Genomic DNA, 12,625 nt, shown 5'->3' with positions numbered 1-12,625 from the left:
AGGCTCTGGAGGGAGCCTGGGGACAGCCACTTGGCCCTGGGGCCAGGCTAGAGAAGCTGCTTTCAGGCTCTGTGGGGCTTGGGAGTGGTCTTTCAGGATTGATCCCCAAACCATGCCCATCCCAGAGCCACCCTGTTCTCTTGAGTGCCAGAGGGCCTTCCCCATAGCCTGGATCATCTGCCAGGCCCTGGGACACTCAAGAAGGACCTGTGACTCAGTCCCCTGCTGCCTCCACCCCTGCTTCCCACCCGGCGGTGGGGGGTGGGGAAGAGGGGTATTTAATGGATGCTAGCTGTCCTCTCTGGGGCCTACTAATGTGTCTAAATGGAACCTACTAAGCAAGAAATAGTGTCTGACTGCTCAGTAAGGACAGTTCTTTCCCTGAATGGTTTCCCAGGATGAGTCCTCCAGGAAAGATCCCTTCAGACCCACAACTGGGGAGACAGGGTCCAGCTTCTCCTGTGTATGAACGGAGTGAGGGGGAGGGGCAAGGAATCAAGGATTAATCACATTCACAGTCTGATGCCAAGGCCCTGGTGAAGGTGTCAGTGGCATGCGTGTGTGTGTGCATGCACATGCACGTATGGAGTGGGCAGGGCATGGGGTGGGGAAGCCATTGACCACAGATGCTAATGGGAAAGGCCATGGCAGGCTGTGGAATTAAGGGATGTGATTAACCCTCGGCTGTAATCTTCAGCAAAGCCATTAACCCCTTGCCACTGAGGCAGACCTGCCTTCCCTAGGGACAGAGCCTTCATTACATGGGCCCATGGGCCCTCCTTCCATTCCCCCTGGGCCCACCACATCCACACCCACACCTGCCACTGTCTGCTCTGCCCATTCCAGAAAGAGTAGTTGACAGTGGCTGATGCTGGAGGGCCTCAAGGAAGCCAGGACGCCTTAGCTCTGGGCGCAGGTCTGCCTCAACCTTGCTGCAAGACCTCCGGAAGTCCCTTCCCCTCACTGGAACCAAGCTGTCACTGTCCACTGGGAACTGTCTTATGCTCGATGCCTTGGAAGACTGTTGTGAAGGCTGAAGGAGATAATGGATACTTGGATATCGAGGTGAAAGTTCAGTTGAACTCAGCAAATGCTGACTGGGGGCTCCTGCATGCTCTATACCTCAGGGGTGCTCAGGGCCTACAGGTGACCTAGAGTCAGACCCTGTCCGCTCTGGAGTTCACCGTCTTCCTAGGTGATAGGACACACACACACACACACACACACACTCCTATGATCTATGCAGAGGCCTAAGCAAGTTGTGAGTTCTGGAAGCTGGGATGTCAGAGGAGAAAGTGATGACTTCTGAACGGGGTAAAGGAGGATCTGAGGGAGGAAGACCATTCTAGGCTGAGCGCAGCAGAGTTGGGAGGCCAGAGAGGACAGCACGAACGTGGAGAAGAGCTGGGCATCCAGAGTGACTACAGAAAGCCTGTGCGGGTTGGAACAGTGAAACAGGAGGCTGTAGGGGACGAGGCCTTGTGTACCTGGTGGCCAGCGAGGGCTTTGTCCTGTCAGTGAAGGAGTCAGGGATCCAGGGGAAGAGCCTCGATCTGGGGGAGGCATTGCCCTGGCTGCTTCTCACACGCTGAATGAGATGGGCCCAAGTGGAGGCTGCTGCTGTGGGTCACGCCAAGAGAAGACGCGGCCAGCACTAGGGCAAGGTCTGCGGGTTGGAAAGGGGCCCCATGAGAGCTTGGGTACCGACTGGCCATGGGAGCTGAGACAGGAGGAGATGACAGGAGCAGCCTGCTGGCCAATGGCCCTACCCCAAAGGTGCGGGGTGCAGGGGAGGAGTAATTCCTAAGTCCCACCCTATTTCGTGTCCCTCCGGTAGAGTCAGGTCAGCCCTACGGGCCCACCTATCTCTTCACTCACCAGTTTTGCCGTCATCACCAGGCTCCGGGAGGGGTGAAGCAGACTCTAAGAGCCGCCTACCCCTCAACCATTCCCCTTCCTCCCTCCTAGCCAACAGAAACTGCTTTGGTCCAGGCGGCCACCCTGCACCTCATCTGTGCACTTCGGCTACAGCAAGGCGATGATGCCACACCCCTCCTCAGTGATTGGCTGTGAGAGAAGTGCATGTGACCCAATTCTGGCCAATGAGACGAGAAAGGAGGCCTGCGGAGGGGCTGCGGGTGGGAGGTTTCCAACGCTACTTAAAAGCCACAGGTGAGAAGGAGAGGAGGCTCCTTCTTTCTCTGGTCTTGGTCGTGTCTGGGGTACCCCGAGTATTTTGCCTCCATGAGCTGTTAGCCACCTGAATATGGCAATCCAGGGATGGTGGAAAGCTCCTGAGTCCTGAGGACATTGCTAAGTGGTGCATCAACCAATTCTGGCAGCATCCTACATGGGGACCCCTTGACAATTGTAACAATAAATATCCTTAGAGCTTAAGTCCATGAGGTTTCTGTTACTTGTAGCCAAATGTAACAAGGGCAATGGCCAGGCTGGCCTCGGGAGGCACTGGACACTAGGAGGGGCAGCTCTGAAAGGGATGGGGTCCACTGAGCTTCCTTCCATCCTGGGCTTGGGCGCCTTGCACAGGTTACTCCTTTAATCTCTCCTAACAGCCCAGTAAAGGTAGGAATCTGGAATTGGAGAAATTGAGCTCATGCAGCTGGTAAGTCACAGAGTGGGGTGGGGGTGGGGGTCGAACTCAGGTGTGCCAGGCTCTCAAATCTCTGTCCATGGTGCTTTGGCTTGGTGGGCAGCTGGTAGGAAGTCACAGCAACTGAAGATGTCAGAGAGGCAGGTCCTAGATTACCTGGTCCAACCACCACCTCTCAACTCAGAAAGGGGCTGCGGCAGGGGTGTGTATAAGCTGCTGACTGGTGCCCCTTTGAGGTAGGGCTCTGCCCACCCCCACCTTGTACCACAGAGGCCTGTCCCTGTCCTCTCACTGCTGGTACGTGGGCACCTCTGTGAGTTCTCAACCTGACCCAACTACCATGTTGCCTAGTGAACAAGTGTCCTGCCATTACTGGAACCCTGGCCTTGAGTCCCACACATGCATGGGGCACAGGAGGCAAGTCTTTGGAGCTAGGGGCACCTCCCCCCCCCCCCACAAAGATTCATTAGCAAAGGCAGCCAGAGAGGGTCCAGGGATGGGAGGGGGCTCCCTCATTAAAGCAGCCAGTGCTTCCTGCCCCTTGGGACCGCCTGCTGATTGGTTCATAATTTTCTGGGCAAATGCAGGGCCATGTGTGAGATGACTCTGGGGAAATCAGGCCGAGGATTGGTTTGGGTTTGAAGCCTCTGTCCCCAGGGTCCCCCTTCATCCCACCCCTCCCTGACACCATCACTCTTGCCTGTGTCTGAGCCTTCAAATGTCCTTGCCTTTAAATGAAGGCTGGGGCTCCAAAGGGGTGCCTCATTCTGTATTTGCCCTGCCAGACATGAACTGTGGTGGGCAGACAACAGGAAGGACTTCCCAGGCACCCTGGTCTTCTTCAAGGCCCAGGAATGTGGGGATCACCATGTGGGGCAAGCTCCCACTGAAGTAGAGACTATGGGAAGAGACTGAACTGGCCATTGCCTGGAGCCCAGCCACAGTCTGCACATCCCTCCCCAACATATTCAAATACACTACCCTCCTCTCCAGACATGATGTGCTTCATGCCCTGTGTGTCCCATCCCTATTCTCGCACTCTTATTCTCTACTGCCCTGCAACAACCCTCCCCTATTGAAAACTCAAGAGCCTTGTGTCTGGATACCCACTCTAATCACCCAGGCTTCATATCCCTATGGCCTCCAATTAAAAAAAATTTTTTTTATTGTGGTGAAATATACACAAATAAACCGTCCCATTTGAACCATTTTTAGGTGTACAGTTCAGTGGCATTAAGTAAATTCACGGTGTTGCATAACCATCACTACTATCTATTTCCAGAACTTTCTCATCATCCCAAATAGAAACTCTGTACCTATTGAACAATAATACTCTATTGTTCCCCCTGGCAACCACCATTCTACTTTCTGTTTCTATGAATTTGCCTACTCTAGGAACCTCATATAAGTGGCATCAGATAATATTTGTCCGTTTGTGTCTTCTCTGATTTTTACAGCTCTGACAGTCCCTCCTGGTTTGTTATTAGATTACATATTATCTTGTGTTGATGTTTGACCTTTTCCTATGTGTGATGCCTATCTTCTGCGGACAAAGAGTGCCCCGAGGGCAGCTCCTCCCCAGCACAGACAGGCATGGCTCTGGGTACATGGCTGGGTTCAATAAACTCCTTAATAGTCAAGGGAATCGCTGACTGAAGGAATGAATGAATGGACACGTGGGTGAGACACTAGAGGTCTGAGCCAGTGACAGGGTGTGTGGGGGAAGGAGCCATACCTGAGGACACCCGTTCTGGCTGACCTGAGGAACATCCAAGTGCAGAAGAGACGGGATTGGGAAGGGGAGTGGGGTGATGGGCAGCCCCACGAAGGCTGGGTCCTGCTTCATTTGATTGACCCTGGGGAGGCAAGGAGACAGGGGTCAGCCCATGAGTGCTACAGATGCCCAGTACTCTTGACTCTCTGCCCAAGCCTGGAAGCCATGGAGTCCCGCTTGGACGGACTCTGGACTGATGTGAGAGAGGAGGAGGCTGCAGTGGCTTGGACACCAGGACAGGGGATGGATGGTCCTCCTGATTGCTGGCCCAAGCCTTGGGAAAACTCATCTTGGTCAGGAGATAGGCTGCAACTCCCAGGTTCCTTTCCCCATGGCTCACTGTGGCCTTGGCCACATCTCAATGCCTCAGCTGGCCCATCTTTAAAATGCCTCACCTTTGGAAGTCCTTGTCAGAGTGACCCACCCCCAAGGTTTAGGCTTAAGGTGGGGAGCACGGAGGCTGTAAGGGCAGGATTCAGGGTGTGTGCATGTGCTGAGCTCTTTAGGAGGGCTGGGAATGAGTGAATCAGTCATCTTCATTTCTCCAACAAGCAAGGGGTATTCACAGGTCATCAGAACTCAACAGATGGTTTGGCTGAGTCTTGTTGGGCCACCAGAGGCAGTGACAGAGGCAGACAGCTCTGCCTCCCCATCCCATACCCACCGCATCAGGTTGGGAGGGGCTGAGGACCTCCTCTCCTCCTCCACATGTTGGCCTGCCCTGCAGCCTGCTCTCCAGAGAGTTCTGAGCCACCCCTCTCCAGGGGCTGAGAGCACCTTCCTGGGACCTCAGACCCAGTGGGAAGGTTTAAAGGGCCTTGGGGAGGGTAGGTTTCTAGGCCTCCTGGAATCATGTGGCAATGATAGCCTTTCCCCTCCTCTGTCCTCTGCCCTCCCCACCCTCCTTAAGTGAGTGTGGGCCCCACTCACTTAAAATCACTGTAGTTGGGAACCACCCTGGCAATGACCACCATGGGGTCAGAGTTGTTGACCAGGGCCTCGTTGATTCCCCGGAGAAAGACCTGGAGAAGAGAGGAGGCAAGTGAGCCTTGGGTGGCCTAGGGCCCTCTCAGAAACAAGGCCAACCCATCTACCATCTTTCTCCCCAGTAATGAGATCATCTTTGCCTCCATCTGCCTCATTTGGTTCTCTGCTCAAGGCTACTCTCTTTCAGACGCTGGGCTAGGCATTGGGAAGGCAGGGGGAGAAGACACAGATTCTGTCCCCCCCATACCTCTATTGCCAACCCAAGAAATTCCTGATCTGGCTACTGGCCCTCACCCCTTACCCACCAAATGGGTTCCCACTAGCCCCTCAGTCCTCACCCCAACTCCCCCCAGCTGTGATTCCTGTGGCTTCTTCTACTTCTCTGACCCCCATCAGTGGCCTCTGCTTCTATTCTGGCCCCCAATCCATCCCCTTTCTCAGGCAATTTGACACATGATGGCAAAAACCACTTTTGTAAAAATAAATGGGATCATGTTATTTCTCCTGCTTGAGACCCAGAGATGACCCTCCTCCCACTGCCCTTAGAATGAATTCTATAATTCTAACCATCATGGTCAAGGCCTGCATGTGTGGCCTGTCTGCCCTCAGCCCACATTTCCACCAATCCCTCAGTCCTTGGCTCTAGCCTCTTTTGTCTCACACCTCCAGCATACTCACTTGTTTCTGCCTCGGAGTCTTTGCATACGCTGATCCCTCTGCCTAGATTCCCCACCCCCACCCCCACCCCCAGTGACTCAGTGGCTGACTCCTTCTCTTCCTTTAGAGCTTAAATGTCACCACCTTCTGGAGGCCTTCTGTGACCTTACTAAAGTAGCCCACCCCATTCTCTTAGCCCCTGGATTGTCTCTTCTCTAGCACTCATCATAGCCTGTGTTTGTTCTAATTCTTTCTTGCTCACATTGTGTCCATTTGACTAGAACCTAGTCTCCACAGAGGCAGGGATCATGTCTACCTCATTCACTGCTGTATAGCCAGCTGTTAGCAAATGCATGTGATACAGAGTAGGAGCCCAGTATGTGTTTGGGGAATAAATGAGCACCATTTAGGAAGGAGAAAAGTAGAGGATGGGGAGGGAGAGGCTGAGTGTGTTTCTGAGCACGAGAGAAACAGAATCACTGAGACCTGGGAGGGCAGGGCAGGAGCCAGGAAGTGACCTCAGCAGGGTGGGAGGGCTGGGCTTGAGCTGGTCTTGGAAGGTGGATGGGGGCCCTAATTACATGGGAAGAAGAGCAGGAAAAAGAAGGGGCTGTGAACACAGCTGAGGGCCCACTCACAACAGCTGAGTCACTATGTCACCATGGCGAGTCCCTGCTCCATGCCGGACCTTAGTATCCCAGCTCATACCCTGAGGGGTTGGACTAGACTGTCTCTGGTCCTCCCAGTTCTGACCTTCAATGGGAGGAGAGTGCCTGAGAGTAAGGGCTTGTTCTGGATCCTCTTTCCTCCTCCCTGGGCACTCTCTCCAAGGACCCTGTGCCAGGACCCATCTTAGCAGGTGGCTAGCAACTCCACACAGCTGTGAGCTGATAAGGCCTTAAGATAGTGCTCAGGGCCTTTCAGTGCTCACTGGGGCCCCTGGAGACTGAATCCCTTCCCCACATTCAAAGGACTGAATCTGATGCGGGCATTTCAAACTTCAGGTGGGGGTGGGAGTCTGGGCTGAGCGAGTCCACTGCAGAGGTGTCAGGCCCTCGTGCACACAGGGACTCTAACAGGTGTAGCGGCTGAGAGCAGGCCTCTGAGAGGTAGGGGGTGCTGGCTAATTTACACCTGTTCAGTGCTATATGCTCAGGTGTGAATGAGAGAGCTGCCCAGGTGCACATGCTCATGACAGCCAGTGAGTAAAAGAAGCAATTTCTCCTCCCACTGTGCTCTCCAGTCTGCTATCAGGACTGGAAGGGGGGCATCTATCTGCGCTGGGGCCGCGGAGTAGGTGGGGTGCTTGAGACTCTCCCAGGTAAGTCTGGAGGCTGGGGTGGGAGTGGGGCAGATCCTCAGTGGGAACCCCCCACTCCCACAGGCAAGGGTTCTGCCAGGTCTTTAAAGGTACGGTCTTCTCCCTGTGGGGTGGGGCCTGGGAACAGCAAGGCCAAGCTGTTACCACTCTTCCTTATTCTGTGCGTGTGTGTGTGTGTGTGTGTGTGTGTGTGTGTGGACTGCTGGCTGATCCCAGGAAAGAACATGATGGAAAAGGGAGGGAGATTAGAACAGGGGGAGCCTACAGGTCTGATATACACTGGCATGCAAGGTGGCTGTGGGGAAGCAGAGATGTGAGTCAGGAGCTCTGGACTTCCATACCAGACTCTCCAAGTCTCGGTGTCCCCAGCTGTGAAATGGGACTAAAGAACACTTTTGTCCTGCCAGGCTTATAGTGTCATGGGGTGGGTCAGATCAGCCACGTTGGGGCAGGGGAAGCCCAGAGCTTGGGCCTTCTCGGATCCCCCTCTCATACTCAGGCCAACACTACTTAAGTCTCTCATCTCTGGGAAGTTTGAAGGCTGTAGGGGAAAGGGAGGGGGGATAGGTCCCTGGACATATTTCCAGAGCATTGCCCATCTTTCTGAAGCTGCTGAAAAGCTGAGAAATAGAAGGTTGGGGCATCATGTGTGCCAGCTAGGTCTAAGCTGAGCCAAGCCTGGAGGAGGCTCCGTAAGCAGTTATTGAATGAATGAATGAATGAATGCCTAATTGGAAGGCCAGCCAAACCTCTTCAGAAATAGGACTCAAAGAAGAGGGGGAGGCCCTAAAATTTTGGGGGTTGTGGGTCAGGGGTCCCTACTCCAAGTGGGACAGAAAAGGAGAGAAACAGGAAGGGAATGTGGGCCAAGGTGGGGGGTCTTTTCCTCCCCACCCCCCATGAGATTCAAACAGACATAAGGCTTTGGGAGCCTCCCTTTCTCCATCCTCCCTGCTTGGTATGTGTGGAGCAGAGCAGGACTGTATGCCTGGGAAGTGCTGGAAAAGGTTAGGTGTCATTTTCATCTCCATCCCTAACCCATCATCCCCGTCATCCCAGGGTGGGTTCTTCACAAAGTACTTTGGCTATTCTTGGAAGGCCTTGTTGCATTCTTCCTTCTTAATTTCTTCCCCAGACACCCCTCCCCGCCCCACAAAGTCAGACTAGCCAGAGGTGGCCAAGGGGAGGGCCTGGGGTCTGCCCAAGCTTGCCCCTTCACCCCCCACCCCCTGCTCCAGTCCTGGCACCTCCAGAGCAGTGTGGTTGCTGCCGATGTCGCGGTGGAAGAAACTGCCTTTCCGAACGATGGTCACATACAGTTGGGTCTTGGCAGTGGCTTCCTCAGCTTTCCCAGACTGGGTGGGCTGGGGACAGGGCAAGGGAAGAAGACACACAAGAAGGAGAGTGACTAAGGGGCAGACCCTGGCCATAAATCCAGCCCTCTGCACACAATCACTTGGCATTGCTCCACCGGGGCTCCGAGCTGATAATTAAAGCTCATGGTCCCTGCGAGCCCTTCCAAGATCAATATAATAAATCTTCCCTTTTCTATTTGAATATTTCATCGCCCTCACAAGGACCACTGCCTGCCTGCTCTCTCTGTAAAGATGTGATAACAAGGCCTGGGTTGTAAGTGGACAGAGAGCCAGGAGGCCTGGGTGATGATCACAGAATCACAGCTAAAGCACTGTCTTCCAGGTGAGTCATGAATCTCTCTGGGCCTTCCTGGCCCTGCCTGCCCCAGGTATCTCATCCAGGCTTAGGGAAGGGGCATAAGGAAGGTAAAGACCCTAGGCCATGGTTGAGGTGGTGCTTGGAAAGAGGATCAACGCAGGACCTGGTGGGAAGCAGGGAGGGAGGAAAGGAGGGGAACTGACCTGAACTGAGCACCCACAATGTGCCAGGTACCTCACTAGAGGCTTTATGCTCATTGTTGCATTCAATTGTCCAAATGGCCATGCTCAGTGTCTCTATTTTGCCAATGAGAAGTAGAGGCCTAGGGGGTTAAGCGGCTGCTATGGATATATTGTTAGCAAGAGGCAGACCTGGGATAGAAACCCAGACAATCTTGCATCACATTGTTCTTTCCGCCAAACCATAATAGGGTCTGGAGTGCACACTGAGGGGAAAGTATGCTTCTGTTCATCTCTGGCCCAGTGCCTAGCATGCAATCAAAGAGTGAGTTCTTCCTTCCACCAATCGGCATGGGGGAGAGGGAGCGGGCAGGGGAGCTAGTCTGGGAAGTTCAGACCATGGACTGAGGTCCCTGAGGCTCCCCTCTCCAGGCTCATGTCAAGTTCCCTACAAGAGGGGTGCACTCCAGGGAGCACTTTCTTTCCCACACACCCCAACTCTCCTGGGCCTTCTTCCTGCTAAAGCAGTGTGTGGAGGCCGCACAGAAAGAACGGACTTGGGAGACAGCGTGACCTGGGCTCACCCTCCACTCTGCTACTCACTTGCTCTCTCACCCAGGTTGAGAGGATTCCTCTCTCTGGGTCCCAGTCCTATGTGTGCAAAACAGAATTCACCTTGCTGATTAAAGATGGTGTCTAGCCCAGGACCTGAAACACAGTAGGTACTATGAAAATACTGTATTTCTTTGATTTTTAGATATATTCCCACTTTTAACATACATGAAATCAGAATATATCTTTAATTGGTATATTCATTTCATGTAGTAGATGTTCTATGCTATTGGGCTGTTTTACAGAGATGAGTTTGGAGAATTCCAAATTTCTCATGGAAATCGTTCATGTCTACCTGTCAGGAGCTGTGCTTCCTGAGTCTCATACGACCCAAGACTTATCTTACTGTACGGTGAGCATGGGAGGCTCTGAGAGAATAGCTGGGCACATGAGGGTGGTTACCATCTGTTCTTCCTCTACCTGTTCCAGGCCCACATGGGCCCAGCACCCAGGGCCCTGACTTACCTTCACCAGCTCAAAGTGGTAGGGGTGGAAGAGACTCAGGTATTTGATGGGGATTTGATAGGACAATAGCTCCTCTTTATTTTTATTGTCCATCACCTTGAGGACGATATCTGAAGAGAGAAAAAATGAGCTCAAGGTCAAAACAGGGCTTAGTGGACCAGCGTCACCCCTGGTGAGGTGAGCCAGTGGGAGGTGAGACATTGCTGAGAGCAGGGAGCAGGGGCCATGCTGAGGAACCAACACATGTGTGGGACACACACATGTACACAACTTTAAAAGCACTGTTTGAGCTCCTGTGCAGGGCAAGTGTCCGTGCTAGGTACTGTTGGGATCCAAAGATGCAATTCTGTCCAGTGGTCCAGAAACTCCCAGCCCAGAGATGGACACATACAGTATGGAGCTCCCATCACAACAGACACACATGAGCTGGCACAGAGATATGCACGCAAGCAGGAATAGTACCTCTTCCTAGGAATAAGGCCGCTTCCCTTAGTCAAAGACATTCTCACCAGCAGCTCAGGCAGGAAGGGGAGGGCTTCCCACATGTTGTGAATGGGGTAACTGAGTCTCAGTAAGGAAAAGTGATTTGCTCAAGAAATCTTCCAATATCAATAAAATATCTTCAAGGAAATGAAAATTAATTTAACACTAAGAATAATGCACCACTTAGAAAACTCCCTCTAAAGAGACTACATTTTGTCAAAAAATGCATGAACTTCAGGATGAACTCTGAGAACATCAATGACTTAGAAATAATCATGGAAATGCTCCTTAGTGAGCACCTGCTGTGTGCAAGACATGGGGATGGGTGCTCCTGAGTCATTATTCCAACAAATCGCCACCACAACCCCTCAAGTAGGCATCACCATCTGTTTTTAAACTGTGGACAGTGGAGCTAAGAGAGGTTTATATTACTTGATCGCCATCACACAGCTAGTAAATGGCTGATGGGAGAGGCTAGGCTTGTAACCCTGGAGGCATCTTTTCATTTTGGAAGTCTATGGTGTGAGAGAGAAGAGGAGATGAGGAGGGAGGAAAAAAAAGAGGAGGGAGGAGAATAAGAGAGATGGAGGAGGGAAGGATCTAAAAGATCTAGAGAAGAATGGAAAAGGGAGGATGGGAAGGACGAGAGTACCTGATGGAGACTGGGGTAGCCCCTTGCTCTTTGCCTCTTCTTGAGACAAGGACACATCAGCACCATGGACAGCTGCTGGAGGGGCGGGTTCAGCAGTCTGGGAGCCCTGTGTGGCTGGGTCACTTGGAGCTGGGTGGGTCATTTGGATGAGCATATGGAGGGTCACCTGGGTGGGTCAGTCCGTTAAGTGTCCAGCTTTGGCTCAGGTCATGACCTCATAGTTTGTGAGTTCAAGCCCCGCGTCAGGCTCTGTGTTGACAGCTCAGATCCTGGAGCCTGCTTCGAATTCTGTGTCTCCCTCTCTCTCTGCACCACCCCTGCTTGCACTCTATCTCTCTGTCTCTCTGTCTCTCTCTCTCTCAAAAATAAACAAACATTAAAAGAATTTTAAAAATGACTGTTGGAGGAGCATATGGAGGAGGATGAGGAGGAGGAAGAGGAGGAGGAGGAGGCAGAGGAGGAGAAGAGTTTTGCTAATTACTCTTCCTTTCTTCTTTTTTCTCACTGCTACCCTGGAAACAGAGAGGGAAATACATTTGTCAGAGTCCCTCAAGAGCTGGCCAAGTGGGATCTGTGCTCGAAAGAAAGAAGGGGAAATGCGGAAATGGGCATCCAAAAGACCTGAGGTTGCCTTGAAGGAAGTGGAATAAGACAAGAGGTTTGGAGTGAGAAGACCTGGCTTCTAATAAAAACACGCCAACTTGCTCTGTGACCTTTGTCAGTCACTTAACCTCTCTGAGCTTCATTTTCCTGCTCTGCAAAATGTTAATATTTTAGAAAGGAAAATCGTTGTCTCTCTCCTAATATTGTTGCGGGGAGGGAAATGTGTTTTTCAAGCTATGAAAGTCTAAGCAAATGCTCCTTGTAGCTGTCACTATTTTCCTCTTCATTAACCATCTGTAGTGCTCTGTATACTCACCGAGCCCTGGGCAGAATTGAAAAAAATTCAGCTAGGGGATTCCAGTGCTCCCAGCCAAAACTTCATCAGTAGCTATGGCGGCTGCAGCCCCTCATGGCCACTACGCATGGGCCCTGAGTCCCTAAATCTGGTTGGAATTTGCTGAAGCTGAAGAAGGGGTGAGTGTCCTGCATTTCCTCCTCCTACCCCAGTCTTTGGAGCCCTGTGTGGGCAGCCAGCAGATGAGCTGTGATTGGGGGGAATGGACAGCCATCCCTCCCTGTTCCTGTCTCCATGCTACAAACACGCTTC

General features: G+C 52.4%; 1 protein-coding gene across 2 annotated transcripts in view; it reads right to left on the bottom strand.

The window, feature by feature from the left end:
* The window catches only part of LOC112855521 (coiled-coil domain-containing protein 33), a 93,028-nt gene that overhangs the window by 56,351 nt on the left and 24,052 nt on the right, over window positions 1-12,625 (bottom strand). The window contains exons 5-8 of one of the 2 annotated variants that reach the window (XM_086711201.1): window positions 10,281-10,390; window positions 8,598-8,714; window positions 5,316-5,407; window positions 4,347-4,467 (exon numbers count right to left, since the gene is read on the bottom strand). In XM_086711201.1, the coding sequence (XP_086567327.1) occupies window positions 4,347-4,467; window positions 5,316-5,407; window positions 8,598-8,714; window positions 10,281-10,390 (440 nt within the window). The remainder of the gene's footprint in view (window positions 1-4,346; window positions 4,468-5,315; window positions 5,408-8,597; window positions 8,715-10,280; window positions 10,391-12,625) is intronic. The other variant, XM_086711200.1, reaches the window with a different exon arrangement.

Source organism: Puma concolor, chromosome B3, assembly GCF_028749965.1.
Source record: "Puma concolor isolate L17-30 chromosome B3, mPumCon1.1.hap2, whole genome shotgun sequence".
Lineage (NCBI taxonomy): Eukaryota > Metazoa > Chordata > Mammalia > Carnivora > Felidae > Puma > Puma concolor.
Note: the sequence above shows the minus strand (reverse complement) of the source record. Positions and strands in the feature narration are given on the sequence as shown.